The 18,316-nt window shown below is 37.4% G+C and overlaps 1 protein-coding gene and 1 long non-coding RNA gene across 7 annotated transcripts in view; one reads left to right on the forward strand and one right to left on the reverse strand.

Moving 5' to 3' along the window:
• MINDY3 (MINDY lysine 48 deubiquitinase 3) overlaps positions 1–14,239 on the forward strand; it is a 79,686-nt gene extending 65,447 nt beyond the window's left edge. For all 4 annotated transcript variants that reach the window (XM_070381907.1, XM_014483175.2, XM_070381909.1 and 1 more), the window contains 4 exons: positions 6,860–6,932; positions 8,747–8,834; positions 10,524–10,595; positions 13,258–14,239. In XM_070381907.1, coding sequence (XP_070238008.1) covers positions 6,860–6,932; positions 8,747–8,834; positions 10,524–10,595; positions 13,258–13,407 — 383 coding nt within the window. In that variant the 3' untranslated portion in view covers positions 13,408–14,239. The remainder of the gene's footprint in view (positions 1–6,859; positions 6,933–8,746; positions 8,835–10,523; positions 10,596–13,257) is intronic.
• The window catches only part of LOC138990473 (uncharacterized), a 129,548-nt gene that overhangs the window by 37,648 nt on the left and 73,584 nt on the right, over positions 1–18,316 (reverse strand). The gene's annotated exons all lie outside the window — the stretch shown is intronic.

The raw sequence follows: 18,316 nt of genomic DNA on the forward strand, positions 1-18,316 counted from the left end.
CATAACTGAAAGGTTGTACCTCTGACATCTTTTACTCCTTTCACCTACTCCCCCACCCCTTGCCTCTAGCAACCACCAATCTGTTCCTGTATCTGTGAGCTCAGTCTTGTTTAGATTCCACATATAATTGGGATAATATGGTATTTGTCTTTGTCTGATTTACTTCACTTTAGCATAATGCCCTCAAGTTCCAACCATGTTGAGGCAAATAGAAAGAGTTCCTTCCTTTTTTATTGGCTGAATAATACTCCATTTAGTGTATATACCACATTTTCTTCATCCATTCATCCACTGATGGACATTTGGAGTGTTTCAGTATCTTGGGTTGTAAACAGTGCAGCATTGAACGTGAAGATGCATCTCAAGTAGTGTTTTCTCTTCCTTCAAATAAATACCCAGAAGTGGAATTGCTGGATGATGTGGTAGTTCTTTCTCTTTTTAACTTTCTGAGAAACCTCCATACTGTACTCCATAGTGGCTGTACATCCCCACTAACAGTGCCCAGGGGTTCCCTTTTCTCCACATCCTCTCGAACACCTGCTGTTTCTTATTGTGACTTTGATTTGCATTTCCCTGACAACTAGTGGGTGTTGAGTACTGTTTCATGTACCTGTTGTATATAATCAGTATATCTTCATAGGAAAATGTGCATTCAGAGCCTCTGCCTCTATTTTAATCATAGTGTTTGGGGTTTCTGTATTGAGTTCTGTGAGTTCTTCACATATTTTGTATAGTAACCCTTTATCAGATGTGAGATTTGCAAATATATTCTCCCATTCAGTAGGTTGCCTTTTCATTTTCCTTTGTTACACAGAAGCTTTTTAGTTTGATACAGTCCACTTGTTTATTTTTGCTTTTGATGTCACATCCAAAAAAATCAATGCCAAGAGTGTCGTGGAGCTTACCACCTGTGTTTTCTAACAAGTTTTAAGGTTTCTGGTCTTACAGTCAAGTCTTAACTCAAAGTGGATCAAATTATGTGTGTGGTGTAAGACAAGTAGTCCAGTTTTCACAGTACCACTTGTTGAAGAGACTGGTCTTTATTCATTGTATATCATAACTCCTGTGCTGTAAGTTAATTGTCTATTTATGTGTAGGTTTATGTCTGGACTCTATTTAGGTGAGCACCTAAAAACAGGGCAGGGAACCCGGGGGTAGACCTTCTGGGAGGAGATACCAGAGCAGCACTGATGAAGACGGTAGGAGACCATTGCAGCAGGGGCTGCATGTGCCCCGCCCCAACTGTTGGGGAGGCCTGCATGGGTTTTCCTTTTCCCCCAGGTGGTGAACTTCCTCCCAGGGCAACCCTCCTGGTGTCAGGCTGCTCTTGGCTGGGGGATACTTCTTAAAAAGTGGTGTACTTTTCTACACCACTATCCTCAATGTATCTTGGAACACCATGGGGTTTTTGCTTCTGCTTCATAGCCCAGTGCTATCCTCGGACTGTTTTCTTCAGTTTGTAGTTGTTTGTTGTTTTGTTGGGTTTTTGTGTGGGAGACATGAGTTGGGGTCTCCAAGCCTCCATCTTGCTGATATCACTCCCCAGAATATTTCTGTGTAATACTGTGGAAGAAAATACAGAAGAAGAAAAACAAACTTTATGATTTGTTTTTGAGCCAGATCTTAGCTTCTCTACCACACTAACAAAGGTTGTTTTGAAAAGTTCATAAATAGATAGATATCACTCTGTTGTCCACTGTATCATTGTTAACTAGGTGGTTTTGATCACCTTTGGTTAGGTGATGGTCACAACTAACTGAGTTTTCCAGGATAACCTTAAAACTGAGTTGTGCCTTCTAAATTGTGCCTTCCCTTGTAAATTACCATGTAGGAACCTACGTTGTTGGATTAGTCCTTATCAACTGATGAATGCAGTTATTTTTATAAATTCATTTTCTTCTGTCTTGAGATTTTTTGTTCTTGGAGATGTACTCTTTCAGTCACACAAATTCTAGGAATCTTGGTAACCCATATAACTTTAGTTACCTTTCAGTCTATAAGTCTGCTTTCTTATGTATCATCAGATCAGATCAGTCGCTCAGTCGTGTCTGACTTTTTGCGACCCCATGAATCGCAGCACGCCAGGCCTCCCTGTCCATCACCAACTCCCGGAGTTCACTCAGACTCACCTTCCAAAGAAATCCCAGGGCTGATCTCCTTCAGAATGGACTGGTTGGATCTCCTTGCAGTCCAAGGGACTCTCAAGGATCTTCTCCAACACCACAGTTCAAAAGCATCAATTTTTTGGCACTCAGCCTTCTTCATGGTCCAACTCTCACATCCATATATGACCACAGGGAAAACCATAGCCTTGACTAGATGAACCTTTGTGGGCAAAGTAACGTCTCTGCTTTTGAATATGCCATCTAGGTTGGTCATAACTTTGCTTCCAAGGAGTAAGTGTCTTTTAATTTCATGGCTGCAGTCACCATCTGCAGTATTTTGGAGCCCCCCAAAATAAAGTCTGACACTGTTTCCACTGTTTCCCCATCTATTTCCCATGAAGTGATGGGACCATATACCATAATCTTCGTTTTCTGAATGTTGAGCTTTAAGCCAGCTTTTTCACTCTCCACTTTCACTTTCATCAAGAGGCTTTTTAGTTCCTCTTCACTTTCTGCCATAAGGGTGGTGTCATCTGCATATCTGAGGTTATTGATATATCTCCTGGCAATCTCGATTCCAGCTTGTGCTTCTTCCAGTCCAGCGTTTCTTATGATGTACTCTGCATATAAGTTAAATAAACAGGGTGACAATATACAGCCTTGACGTACTCCTTTTCCTATTTGGAACCAGTCTATTGTTCCATGTCTGGTTCTAACTGTTGCTTCCTGACATGCATATAGGTTTCTCAAGAGGCAGATCAGGTGGCCTGGTATTCCCATCTCTTTCAGAATTTTCCACAGTTTATTGTGATCCACACAAAGGCTTTGGCATAGTCAATAAAGCAGAAATAGATGTTTTTCTGGAACACTCTTTCTATGATCCAGCAGATGTTGGCAATTTGATCTCTGGTTCCTCTGCCTTTTCTAAAACCAGATTGAATATCTGGAAGTTCATGGTTCCTGTATTGTTGAAGCCTGGCTTGGAGAATTTTAAGCATCACTTTACTAGCGTATGAGATGAGTGCAATTGTGCGGTAGTTTGAGCATTCTTTGGCATTGCCTTTCTTTGGGATTGGAATGAAAACTGACCTTTTCCAGTCCTGTGGCCACTGCTGAGTTTTCCAAAAAGAAAATTCTTCATTTTTAGTCACAAACTAATCAGCTACCTTACTAATTTGCTCCCCACCCCCACCATAGTACTCTTGTCTGTGTTCTGCCCCACGTTTGGTTTGTAACTTTCCCATCACATATAAAGTAAAGTGGTTTTGCAAGATAGGCCAGAAATCAACTACTCATTTCTTTCCAAACTTCATAGGTACAGTTCACAAAGCTGTTTTTGGTTGAACCATGGTGCCTGAACAGAACAGTTTATGTAAGTGTAAAGTTAGGGTTAGCTTGAATAATTGTCAGAACTGTGATTGAGCAGCTTCTTACATCAAGCCCTGTGCTGGTCCTGGGGCTATGTCTTCACTGCTGTCCAGGGGCCAGAGAAGCAAAGCAGCAGGGAGACATGGGACAGGAGACCAGGGCAAAAGCAACCACAAAAACGCCCGGACCTTGCCTCAGGGCCAGAGTCACATATTTTCTCCACTAAGAGTTCTACTAAATTGTTTGTTAGTAAAGGATTGATAATAATAATAGGTAAAGTATGATACAACGTTTAATAAAAATAATTTATTATTTTCTTGACTAAGACCAACAGCGTTTACAGTCTCCTCAATTAGATCTCTTCTAGGAAATGGCAACCCACTCCAGTATTCTTGCCTTGTCCATGGGATTTCCAAGCTTGGCGGGCTACAGTCCTTGGGGTCACAAAGAGTCAGACACAACTTGGCGACTAAACAATAAACAATAACTAGCTCTCGATTTTCTCCTCTGTTCCGAAGAAACTTTACTCTTATCATCTACAGAGGTTTGAATATGTTACAGTCCCAGTGCTGGGTCCTGCCTCCTCTCAAGCTCTCCCTCACCCACTTGAACTCCTGACACAGCTCTTCTCCTGCAGCTCTCTGTCAGCTGCGGCCTCTGCTAAGAGAGACCTGCCAGGTTCCCCTTGTCTTCCCCAGGTTTTCCCAGTGGGAATCACAGTGGGTGCTTCCTTTTCCTTCACGTCCAGCTCTGACTTCTTCTCCCTCATGAACTCTCATCATACCAAGCAGGTTGTTAACTCACTCCACTGTCACGCTCCTTCCCAGCACTGCTCTGCACTATGTCCCTCCTCTCACGCTGTAGGAGCTGGGCACTTCTTACCATCTGTTTACTTGTTTTTAAAAAGCAAAACTCTTTCACATTTGTAAACAAATAGCTTTTCCCCTCCTTTTCAAATGTCTTAAAACACAGCCTAACTGTATGTGAATATTGGCTCTGTAGCTGCTCACGAGCTCACTGTCACACACACAGTGCCCCCTCTCATCCTCCCCATTCGCGCCTGCACAAGTCTGTTTTATATTTATGTGGTTAAATTACTGATGCAAAAAAAAAAAAAAATATTACTGATGCATTCACATTCTCCTTTTTTCTTGTGTGCTTCTTAGCCCTGCTTGGTGTGTGTGTGTGTGTGTGTGTGCGTGCGTGCGTGCGTGCACGTGTGCGCTCACTCAGTGTGTGTGTGTGTGTGTGCGCGCGCGTGTGTGTGCTCACTCAGTCGTGTCCGATTCTTTGCAACCCACCAGCATGGTAGCCCATGGACTATAGCCCACTGGGCTCCTTTGTACATGGAATTTTCCAGGCAAGAATAGCTTGAGAAGTCAACAAATTGACTCTTAGGTTTCCTCTGCTGTTGGTATTGAGGTTATCTTACCATTGTGTCTCCATTTCCATATTCTTTGTGGAACCAACCAACTAAATCCTAGATGGCATGAGTTTCATCTGCTTAGACTTAAGGCTTCTTTTTCTAAAGACCTTGTCTTGATATGAATGACTGCTAAAGAATAAAGTAACTTCAAAATCAGTGTTTTAAAAAGGTAATTCCAAATCTCCTCTTCTGATCTTGGGTATATTAAAAGTCTGTGAGGTATTGAAAAAATGCTGTCCAGTCTCTAGTTATACTGTATGTATAAAAAAATAGATATACTGTATGTATAAAAAAATAGTCACTGCTGTGCTCCGTGTTTACAAGCTGTAAATCTCATAGGCTGCTTAAAAAGTATTGGAGTGGTTACGTTTTGAGGTAAATCATGTTTGAGTTAACGAGGTCATTGTGTTGTTTTCCTGCTTGTTGTTTGTATCTTATACAGCCAATTAGCTTTTTTGAGGATGGGAGCAGAGTCTCAGTTACAGTGAGGAGAGATTAGGCTGCCTGCCATTCAGTGCTCCTGAAGAATATTGTAATACACACTGCCTGTGTCGAGTGATACATGTGATAACCCATAAACACAGAACTGTTTCTGTCTGCCAGTGACCTGATAAAGCCTGTTTTACATTTGGAGATGCTAAGCTTTTAGCTGTGACCTAACTAAGCAAAATGAATAATTTTTTTCTACCTTTCGAACTCAAGTTAGGCTTACAAAGCTGGAATATTTTCACAGGTGCCTTCAAACAAGTTCTTTATTCTCTATATTGTAAATTATTGGTAGCTTGACAAACTGGAATTATTCTAAACCCCCACTTTATAAAACTATGTTTAGGAAAATTTTTAATTATCCTAAATGATTCTCAGCCTTTTAGTCAAGGCCAGTCTTCATATGAATAAGCATGTGCTTAAGGAGGTTTAAGAAAATACTTTAAAAAATCATAACTTCTTTATTTCCTTTCTGGTAGAGACAGAGTACATGCTACATCCAGAAAGAGCAGCTATGCTTTATATTGTGGTTTGATGACAGAAGCAGGGCTTGTGGACACCTCATTTTCCAAGACAAGATTTTTATTTTTATTATTCTAATCCCTGAAAAAGGGTATCATTTTGGAAGCTGATCAGAAGCCAAGACAGTCTTCAGAAATGAGTAAATGGGTAGAGGAATTCGAGTGTTGTACATTTAAGGGAATCAACAACTTGCTTGTTTAAAAGCACCGTGATTTCAGACAGCCCTACAAGCTTTTTTTGTGTGTCATGCTCTATTGCGTCATCTGAGTTTGGGCCATTTCCCATCCTCATTGAGCCCCAGAAAAGGAGTATTTTCTATTGACTAGTCTTCATCTACATTTGAGTCTACTCTGCGTCCCAACTTTTTTTTTTTCCTATTAAATCTTTGGCTTTTATTTAAGTCAGGTCTGTTGATTTAAGTCAAGAGATATCTTTTCTTGATCTTATATTATTAGAGATCTAAATAGCAATCGATCATGAAAATCCTTTCAAAAAGTTAAAAAAACATTGTAACAAGAGGAATTTATTGGTAAAGGATTATTTAAATTGGATTTGTTAAAGGGAATTTAAAGGTTTACATTTCAATAAATATTGAAAAATATACCTAATTAATAGTTGTTATAAACTTAAGTAGAAAAAACTTACATCATTTAAATTTGTAAGCCTGTTTAAGAAGTAATTTGGCTTTAAGGTTTCCTTGGTGTTCTCAGGTAGAAGTCATGTGGTTATTTTTGTATTAAAAACTAACCTTGAAAATAAATCTTTGCCTATGTGCTCAAGAACACTAACAGAAAAAAAGAACCTGATAGACACTGTGCCCAAAATAAACTGAATATGCTATTCCTTAACTCTTTGTATCCCTCTTACTAACTTTGCATGGTGTCTGTGATCAGCAATAATAGCATTTCTTGAAGTAAACTATCTAAATTGTTTCTGTAATATTTTTTCTCAGATAATGGATTCATACCTGACTCACTTCTAGAAGATGTGATGAAAGCATTGGACCTTGTTTCCGATCCTGAATAGTAAGATACATACAAAGTGTTATTTATTTAGTGAGGGGGGAGGGTGGGAGGACTCTTAACTGCCCCACGTGGCCATTGTCTTCATTAAAAATGTACATCATTCCATCTATAACTTCTATAAATTTGGGATCTTTATTATCCATGGGAAGATCTCTGTCTAGTTAGGTGGACACATCTTTTAATCAAATACATAATATATTGATCAAATATAGGTTATTAAAAATCACCTTTGATCTACATTTCTTTTTTTCCCTTTTTCTGAAAGTGTATCTGACAGTGAACAAGCTTTAGCTAACAAACATTTAAGGAAAGGATTCAGCAAAAGCAACCCAAAACAAATTGGTATACACAGTTTTTAGAACTTGATACTATTCTGTTTTCAGTTAGTTTGGCTTATTTTCTTTGAAAGTATGAAATATGTATAAACATTTGCAAATTAATCACATGTGAAATAATGTCTCAATCTCACCACCTAAAGCTGGGATGTTACCCTTTCTTAGTAGACATAATTGGTGATTCCAACTTAAAGAGGAGAAATTCAGAGACAGTTGAACCAGTCCAATAAATGGTATAATAGTAACTACCGTATTTATTCTCAACTGATTACCAAGTGGAGATCTTTTTGTTTACATTGCTCTAATACTCAAGAGAGACTTGAACTCGGATAATTTTGGTTACTAAGAAGTCTTAAGATGGGAAGGAAGAAAAAGGTCGTTATTAAAGTTAGCACAGCTGAGTCAAATTGTTTTTTCTAGAAATAGCTGTAAGATTGGACAGTTACTCACTTGGTCTTTTGGTCCAGTCACATTTATAATGTTTGATGGCCATAAGCTAACTGGACTGTATCAAGGATTAATAAATATAGTAAATATATGTATTACTGTATTCTTAAAGTAAGCTAAAGGAAAGGTTATTAGGAAAATCATCAGAGAAATATATTTATGATATATGTATATATTGATTGAAAAATACGTGTGTGTGTGTGTGTAAGTGGACCCTGGCAATTCAAAGCCATGTTATGCAAGGCTCAACTGTATAAAAGTTACCTTTATAACCTGAGAGGTAATATGGAGAATAAAAATGTTCTGAAAAGACCATTTTCATTTTTAAAACTCTTTAAACTGCAATCCGTCTTCTCTGCCTTCTTTCTATACATAGTACCTTTCAGCAACCTCAGTGACACCAAATGCTAAGGGCTCTGCCAAGCGCTACTCCAGTCATGCCACTTCTTGAAATTCAGTGTACTTTATTAGCTCTTTGAGAATTGTCTTACCTTTTTTAACCTTCAGTTTACACTGTCTAAGAATTTTAAACCTCCACCTTATTTGGTTCTTGAAAGTAAGCTTTTCAGGAGATGTTTCTGATTATCCCCCCGTACCGCTGCCTTTGACACTGTTCCTTTTTCTCTTTAACGTAAAAGAAAAAAATGTTTATTTTTAAGCCTAAATGCCTCATTTGGTAGCTAAATTCAGGGATACCTATGAAGCAAAGGGAATGTGCTTTTGGGAGGCTATAGGCCTGCTTTTACAAGCCTGGGTTTTTTATACGTTACCTAATAAGGAACAATATTCCAAAGTCATCATCATAATTTAAATTCTAAATAGTAACAGATTACTCTGGTTTAAAAATAACCAAGTTTTGGCAAATTAGATGTCATTCCTGTGTATTTGTCATTAAGGGTCTAAAAAAGAACAGCTCTCGGGATTTTTGGCAGTCAAATGTGTTGCAGTACCAGTAATTTAATCATGAAAGAAGAAAAATAAGCTTTTTTTTTCCTGTGGTATCCACTGTTTTTCTTTTCTCTCTCTCCATAGTATAAATCTTATGAAGAATAAATTAGATCCAGAAGGATTAGGAATCATATTATTGGGTCCATTTCTTCAAGAATTTTTTCCTGATCAGGTAACATTGTTTCATTCTATTGGGATGATCATATTATGATTGTTTCAGCATTTTTCCCTACTAAACATGTTCTAACATGCAGATATTAGACTAAGCACTATTATTATGTAAATACTTGCCCAGACCAAGAGGATAGAAGGGCATGTGTGTTCCAATACAGTAATGTAAAATTTTGATTAAAGGACAGAGGTGGTGAAAGAGTATATACACCAATATAGATAGTTTGATACTGTTTTCTAAAGAAAGATTCTCTTAATTCCCTCCTGCCCCTGGGTAACTTCTCTCAGGTCCCTATTGTCAACAGTTTGGTATGTATCTTTAGAACTTTCTCAACGCTAACAAAGAAGGTTAAGGAGCCTGTGTGTAGTGCGAACTCCTACCAGTGCTCCTGTATCCCAGGAGAATTTTAGTTGCATTAAAGAAGACCCTTTGAGTGCAACTGTACTGTTTCATGTTGGGTCATGTCTGTGTCACTGGCTAATTCTACAGCCTACACTTACTTTTCCTCCTGTAGGAGTGCAGGGTTTTACCACTCCCTCAAATTATTTAGCAGGTGTGTTGTGATTTCATCAGATACCAGCATGGTTTACAGTAAGAGTAGCAGAAGCAGCTACCATTTAATAAGCATGTACTATGCATGAGATACTGTGTACCTTCTAAATTGTGTATTATTTTTCCCCGGGAGGAAATTGAAGATTAGAGAACTTAAAAAAATGGCTTAAGGTTACACTGCTAGCACGAGGCCGATACAGGCTCCAGTGTAGGTTGTCTAAGCCCAGAGACAAAGCATTTTAGCACCGTTACATTACCTTTTATTGCTATTTTATGCCACTTGTTACTAGAACTGCAGTAAAATATTTATTTTGTAAGTTAACTCTGAAAATCCAGTCAAATCATTTATCTAAGTAATTGCACTGACTCGTGTATAAATTAAGATGGTTGATATGTCTTATAAAACTTTCGAGTGGGATACAAAAAAGAGCTTGGAGTCTAGACATGAAAAGTTAAAAATACGAACTTTTAAAATATGATGCACAAATTATTGAGACAACTGGAAGTCCAATTAGTATATTTAAGGAAAACTTAAAGTACGATTTGAACTAGATCTTGTAAAACAAGAGAAGTTGGAAAAAAAATCACAAATGTGCACAGAGCTGACAACAAAAGGTCTTTCCATGGGAAGATGAGGAATATGCTTGTCTCAGAGAACTGAGAAAGGTGAGTGGTTGGGGACAAGACTGGAAAAGCAGCTTAGGTCCTACGTTTTTAGGATTCTTGGTTACAAATCCCAGCATGAACTAAACATGAGCAGGAAGGAGTAGCTCAGAATACCTGAAGGATGGAAGAGGTAGGTAGTGCCTGGAAGGTGGGTTCCAGGAGCTTCTGGGACTGGGCCAAGTCTCATCTCCACCCCCATACATGCACATACTCAAAACCATAAACTACTGTAGAAGAGCTTATCATAAAAATCACCGCTCCGCCAATTTCCAGTCTCTTCCCCAGATGCGACTATTTCAGCTTTTAGATTTTATAGTACTTAAGTACATAAATCTAAGTTTCTTGCTTTGTCAACTGATTCCTTAATCAAGGCTGTAGAATTAAGAAGCTTCCATTTTACTTTGAATTGCTAGTTAGAAATTGCCTGATATAAAGATTTACAGTTTTAATTGTTGGTTATTTATAATATAGGGTTCCAGTGGTCCAGAGTCTTTTACTGTCTACCACTACAATGGATTGAAACAGTCAAATTACAATGAAAAGGTATGATAACTCAGTGTAATTTGTCTTCACCTGAGTTGATAAAATACAGGAGTATGTATTACAATGTCTGAGTCCCATAAAACTGATGCCTAAGCAAGGAGGTTATTCTAGGAGTCTCTTACTGTCACAGCTTATCTTAGACCTGGACTCAGTGAGATCATCATTGGAATTTTGGAGTAGTGGTTTCACTGTAACAAGGTAACTCACCTACATACATGTTGTTACCCTTGGTGTGCAAATATTACAAAATCAAGTTTAGTCCACTGAAGTTACTGATCCACTTAAATGAAGAAAGAAGGGGCAAGAGGGAGACTTTTTATTTAAAAAAAAAAGAAATCTATTTTAAAGGATTTAAATTAATAACCATAACAGCGAGTATTTATTGAGGATGTACCTAGAATTGTCATCAACACTTTGTTTTCTCCAAAGTTTCACCCCACCCCGTGAACTAAGTATTCTTGCATATTCTCCGTTTACAGTAGAGAAAACTGAGGCACAGAGAAGGAAGCAGCTCACCAAGGTCAGGCAGCCAGGAGACAGCAGAGCTGGAGCAAAGGCCTGGTGTCTCCCTCCAAGCCTGCGGTTCACCCGCTGTGCTCCGATGTTGCCTCCTTGAATCTCGGACAAGGGCCCGCGGGTGCTTCACTTGCAGATGTACTCACCCACTCCACAGCAGAAGCTTGGTCTTGCCAATTCACCCTCTTTGATTAATGAGCTTGGCGACACATGAGATATATCTACTCTGTTTGCATGTATTCCAGTTGAGAGTCACAGTAGATACAGCTCATATTAGGACTAAGGCCTAACATGCCTTTTTAATTTGAAGTACCCATGCTGACTTCATGTGTATTTGATATACTGAGGATGGCTACAGAAAACAGATCATCGTGTGCATTAGGGCAAATCTAAACCTGCCCCTAAAATATACTTTTGTTTTCATAACAAAATATAAATGAGAACTTTTACTAAATTAGGGCCAAAGATCTTTTCATAGGAGGGTAATTGATTGATACCTATTTTGAAAAATAGAAATTGTCAATAAGAAAACTTGTATGTTTGGTCCTAATGTGTAAATGAGCGCTTCATCTAGTTGTAAGTTCTGTGTAGCCTTGTACTAGAAGGTACTTTGTAGTCACAAAGTAGTTACTTGCCTACACAATCCCTGCAAGGTAGATCAGTCAAATATTATCTGTATTTTACAGATGAAGCCTCTGGGACGGAGATTAAGCGACTCACCCAGGGTCACACAGCCAGTCACTGTCAGAGCAGGGACTGGAACTGAGTTCCTGAAACCCAGTCTTGTCCTTGGTCTGCTTGCCCACGCTGTATGTGTATAGTAAGTTTTTAAGTCATGCTCATGACAAGTGTCTGACATGACTAACAAAAAGATCAGAAATCAAAGATGAACTATTAACCTGACAACAGTACATAAGAATTAGAATGCAAAGCATGTATTATACTATTAAGCTGCAAAGGTATAACATAAAGTTACTTATAAGCTAGAAATGTGGTAGACCGCTTAGAAGATACTATTAAAAATACCTGAGGAAACAGGTAGCAGGAGAAGGCTGGCCAAGTGGAAGGGAGCCTGGCCCACCAGGGCAGCCCAGGCTGGTGAGGCCACAGTGAGGCCACAGAGGAGATCATGGTACTCAGCCCTGAGCACTTCTGCTCTAATGCTGTGAGCAAGGAAGGTTTCTCATGGAAGGGAGGTCTTGTCTGTCTTGTTCATTATGATAACCTGCTATATGCTTGGTGGACAATTTTAGAGAGCTAAAAAATTTAGCATGATTACTTAGGGTTTTAATAGTAAACTTACTCCATCAAACCTAGAACCTAATTAAGAAACCAAAGTACCTGACGTAGTAATAGAAAATACTCCACTCCTGTAGTTAATGTTTTTTAAGGAGACTCCAACTTAAGGCTTAAGTTTATGTTCTTCCAAGATAAAAGCTATAATTACAATCATATGTATCAGCCACTGAGTGTGAAAATCATTATACATACTTTTTCAACACAGCAGGCTTATTCTCTTGTCTTTCAAATTATGCAATTAGAATATCCTGATATCGAGAAATTAATGACAGTGCTTTCATATATACAGTGAGTGCTTATAAATGCTAACTCATTGTCAGTATGTTACTTCATAGATAATATCTAAAAGTTTTTTAAATTAGAATGAAACCTTTTTTGACGTCCACCTGCCACTGCATATCAATTACCTAGTTTTTTATCCATCAACCTTTTCCTGCTATTTCTGTTTCTGACTGAAGTCTTTTTTTCTCCATGATTTTTGGTGCCAAACCAAAATGAAGAGCACTTCAGAAGTATTTAATACAATAACAGAAAATTTCATTGACAAATATCCAATTTGCTTCCAGCTCTGGAAATTCAGCACTTTATTTTCTGCTTTCATTATAAGTCCTTCTCAGAATATATAGCTGTATTTTTATTACAACTTTTTATCTGAAATAAGGCAGCATTTGAATAACGAGGCAACATTTGAAGAATGAATTTTCTTTTATCAGAAGCAGTACGTTCTTTGTGATTTTTTAAAATCCCGAATCATAAACACAGTACCCTGTTTGCTGGTCTATGAAAAAGTCCCTCATAAGACTTTGCTAAGATTGATTGACCTCAGTGGATTGCTTCTGTTCAATAGGTAATGTATGTGGAAGGAACCGCAGTTGTTATGGGGTTTGAAGACCCCCTGCTACAGACAGATGACACGCCCATTAAACGCTGTCTCCAAACCAAATGGCCATACATTGAATTACTCTGGACCACAGATCGCTCTCCTTCACTAAACTGATTTGCCTAAGTATTTATAAAGAAGATTGTAATAGCAGATGTTGAAAAAAGGACGCAAGACTGGCAAGTGGCCCAATGAAGCTATACACTGGTATCACTGATAAACTGTAAATAACAATTAAAGACACATTTTCAGTGTTTAAGATATGTTTAAATTATTTGTTTTAAAGCTTTATGTTAAAGGTTACCCTATTTAAATTCTTTATGTGAAATTTACTAGCAAAACTAAGCTTTAATCAAAGTTCATCACTGTTGCAGTCAGATAATTTGGTCATTTGCCAAATTACAGACATCATATTACAATAGCATTTTTATATTAAGTATCAAGGTTACTATTTATAGACTTCTACTTTGGGATTTTATTTCATTCAGGCACCGTTTATTGTTTAAGTGATTCTGGCATGCAATACATCAGCCTCCACATTGACATGCAGAAGAATTTTTACCTTTATTATTTCTAAAATCTGGTTTCCATTAGAAATATTGATAACAAATTATCAACCTCAATCTTTGACAATTGGCTTAGCTCTGGCATGTGTATAAAAAGTAGAAACTATAAGGGAACATTACCATTTATTCACAGATATATAGAGGATGTATTTTAAAAAATGATAGGAAAGAGAATCTGTTTGATAGTCTTAACACTGTTAACTTTCACTGTATTGCCAACTACACATTTCCAAATTTGTCCCAACAGCCCTGTAAGCCAGCTTTCTTGTATATTTATAAATGTGATAAATGCATGAGAACATCTGTTATTACGTTAGTATATTGCATTATTTATTATGATCCTAGTCGATGGCCTAAATAAACACTTTTTTTCTTTAACTTTACCCTTGATTTGTTTACATTCATAGCTCAAAATAACATACTCTTAAATGAGTCTGCCCAGTAGCCCTACCAGCACAGAACAAATGCCTTTTGGACTCACACAGCACCTCAGCAGGTCCTTGCACTTAGCAACTCAAATGGTCAGAAGCACCAAAACCTGGGGGACAGCTGTCTTCGTAAGTGGACAAAGCCCCTTCCTGTGTACTTTCGAAAGCAATTACTGTATTTCAGTAGTTTTGTTGCCCAATAATTTGAAATGTGAATACCCAGAAAATACTTCACTTAAGGCAGACAAGATAGCCTCATAATGAAATGAATTTCAGAACTGAACTTAACTTTTACTTCAATAATATGTATTTCTTCTATAAATCTCTTGGGGGTTGTATTTATATTTTTGTACACATTGACAATGATAAGTAGATTTTAGCATAGGAAAGCCCCCAATTTTATATATAACAACTCCACTGTATTAGGAGTGTGTTACGAGCTACTACAATTACAGCTGTAAAATGTCAGTATTTGGGGTTAATCTTGCTTATTTCCAAATGGATATAAAATATTATGCTAGAATTAGTTCTCTAACTCTGCTCCTAAATTCCATAAGGATTATGAAAAACCATAGATTCTATTCATAAACACTGAGTCTACATTATAATCTGTTATTCTTAACAATTGTTTCATAACAAACCATTCTAAAACTTCATGACATAATCATTTTATAAAGCCTATGGCTCAGGGGTTTGAACAAAATACAACGGGAATGGCTTGTCTGCCTCTTAGCCTGGAGGCCCAGCTAGGAGAGTGTAGGTGCCTTAACTCCCATGACTGGGACCTTAGCTTGATCTGACAACTATCTAACATGACACTAGACAACTGCAGATAACATTTTCTTTTCACGTCCATGTGGGATACTTAACCCTAGACCATAGGCTGCACCATAAAACAAACCTATAAAAATCCCCAAAAGTCTGGAGATTAAGCAGCACATTTCTGAATAACCCAAGGGTCAAAGTGGAATTGCAGTGGGAATTAGAACATATTTTTTGCTGAATGATAATGAAAATAGCAGCAAAATTGTGGGATAGAAATAAAGCAGTGCTTAAATGCAAATATGTAACTTTATAGAAAGTTGGGAAAATAAAAAGGTAAGCTTTCATCTCAAACTGAAAGTAAATAACAATGCAAAAACAGTCGTTCACGTGCAAAGGAATGAATTCAGACTTCTACTTCACGTTCTATGTAAAAATTTAAAAGATCAGAGATCTACTTGTAAGCTAAAACTATAAAAGAAGAAATTTTCCTCATCACAATAGGTTAGGCAGTGTTTCTTAGAATACCAAAAACAACAGTAGCAGCAAAGATAAATTGAACTTCATCAAAATTAAAAGCATTGTGTTTCAAAGGACACCATCAAAAAGATGAGATGACAACCCACAGAATGAGAGAAAATATTGGAGACTGATTACCTCATAAGGAATTTGTATCCAGAATATATAAAGAAATCTTAACAACAAAATTTTAATGGCCATATGATTGGAAGAGATACTACCAAAGATGATTAAAAAAAAATGTCTAGTAAACACATGAAAACATGCTTAACAAAATCAGTCATTGGGGAAATTCAAATAAAAGTCATGAGATACCATCTTACCTACCCAAGGATGTTTAAATTAGAAAGCTAGACAATAACAGCTGTTGGCCAAGACGTGAGGAAAATGGGATTCTGCAGTAGTTGTTGGGGATATAAAATGGTGAAATCACTTTAGAAGAACAGTAGTGCAGTTCTTCAGAAAGTTAAATCAAGGGCTAGTGTATGACCCAGTGTTTCCACTCCTAGGTATACACCCAAGAGAAACAACATATATACCACAGAAACTTTTCTTTCCATGTTTATAGTGGTGTTATTCATACTAGCCATAAGTGGAAACAGCCTAAATGTTTACTGATGGGTGGATAAATAAGTGTATATACATATAATGAAAAATCATTTGAAAATTAAAAATAATGAAATGTGCTACAACATGGATGAACTTTGAACACCTGCTAAGAGAAAGAAGCCTGTTGTAAAGGCCACATATTATGATTCCATTTATGTGAAATGGCCACAGTAGGCAAACCATAGAGGTAGAAAAGGGGTTAGCAATTGCCCGTGCCTAGGATGGGGATTGAGTGGGGCAACAGAACTGGGAAATAACTGCTAATGTATAGGGGTTTCTTTGGGGGTAATAAAAATGTTTTATCAAGTTGTGATGGTTGCATAACTAAATATACTAAAAGCCACAAAATTGTAAGAAAAAAAAGGAGAAATCCATGAAACAACAGTTCTATACTATGAAAAAAGCAACACCAAAAGACCTCTGGGTGGGGGGCAGGGTGGGGGAGCAGGGAAGGAACTAATAAAAAGGATAAAAGTAAAACAAATGATTAACACCAAAAAAGGAAAGGGGAACATTGCTTAAAATTTTCTAGATATTAAAAAGACAGGAGTTAAGAGTACATTCAAACTTGTTATTTTATCTTAAAAAAAGACATAAATTTAAACCTCATGGAAACAAGCAAAAACCTATAATAAAAACAAAACATAATAATAAAAGATAAAGGAATCTAGACATATTACTACAGAAGATCATTAAACCACAGATGAAGAGATCAAGAGAATGAGGAATTACAAAACAGCCAGGGAACAATCAACAAAATGGCAGTAAGTACATACCTATCAATAATCACCTAAAGTGTATATGGACTAAATTCTCCAAAATACACAGCATGACTGGATACATTTAAAAACAAGACCCATCTATATGCTGTCTGCAACAGACTCACAGATCGTAAGGACACACACTGAAAATGAAGGGATGGAAAATGATACTCTGCACAAATGGAAAACAAAAACCTGAGGTAACTGAACTTTTATCAAGCAAAACTGACTTAGACAAAGACTAATAAGAGACAAAAGATAATTATAAAATGATAAGTCAATCCAATGAGAGGATATAACATTTGTGAATTATACTCAACATCCTGCTGCTGCTGCTAAGTCGCTTCAGTCGTGTCCAACTCTGTGCGACCCCATAGACGGCAGCCCACCAGGCTCCCCCATCCCTGGGATTCTCCAGGCAAGAACACTGGAGTGGGTTGCCATTTCCTTCTCCAATGCATGAAAGTGAAAAGTGAATATGAAGTCACTCAGTCGCGTCCAACTCTCTGCAACCCCATGGACTGCAGCCCACCAGGCTCCTCCATCCATGGGAATTTCTAGGCAAGAGTACTGGAATGGGGTGCCATCGCCTTCTCCGATACTCAACGTAGGAGCACCTAAACATAAAGCAGATATTAACAGCCCTAAAGGGAGAAGTAGACATCATAATAATATTAGGGGACTTTAATAATCTACTTTCATAAACAGAACATCCAGACAAAACCAGAAGGGAAACATTGGACTGAAACTACATGTCAGACCAGATGGACTTAACATATACAGAACGTTCCATCCAAAAGCAACAGGATACACATTATTCTCAAGCTAATATGAAACATTTTCTAGGATATATGATGTTAGGGCACAAAACAAATCAACAAAGAAGACTGAAATCATATCAAGCATTTTTTTCTTCTGACTACATTGGTATGGAAAACAAAAGAGCAATCAAAAACTAAGACAAGTGAAAATGGAAATAAAACATACAAAAACTTACGGGACACCAGAAGCAGTTCTAAGAGGGAAGCTCATAATGATAAGTGCCTATGTAAAGAAACAGGATCTCAAATGACCTAACTTTATTCCTTAAAGATACAAAACAGAAATGAATCTCAAGTTCATATAAGGAAGGAAATAAAGATTAGAGTAGAGATGAAATAAGAGTAAGCTGGGGTAGGGAGCGAGAGGGAGGGGATATATGCATACTTAAGGCTGATTCATGTTGTATGCCAGAAACTAACACAGCATTGTAAAGCAATTATTCTCCAATTAAAATTTTTTTAAAAAGAAACAGCCTTAAAAGACAAAAGGTCATTGAAATGTAAGAGCTAGTTTTTTGAAAAAATACACAAAATTGGCAACATTTGACTAAGAAAAAGAA

Source organism: Bos mutus, chromosome 13 (assembly GCF_027580195.1).
Source record: "Bos mutus isolate GX-2022 chromosome 13, NWIPB_WYAK_1.1, whole genome shotgun sequence".
Lineage (NCBI taxonomy): Eukaryota > Metazoa > Chordata > Mammalia > Artiodactyla > Bovidae > Bos > Bos mutus.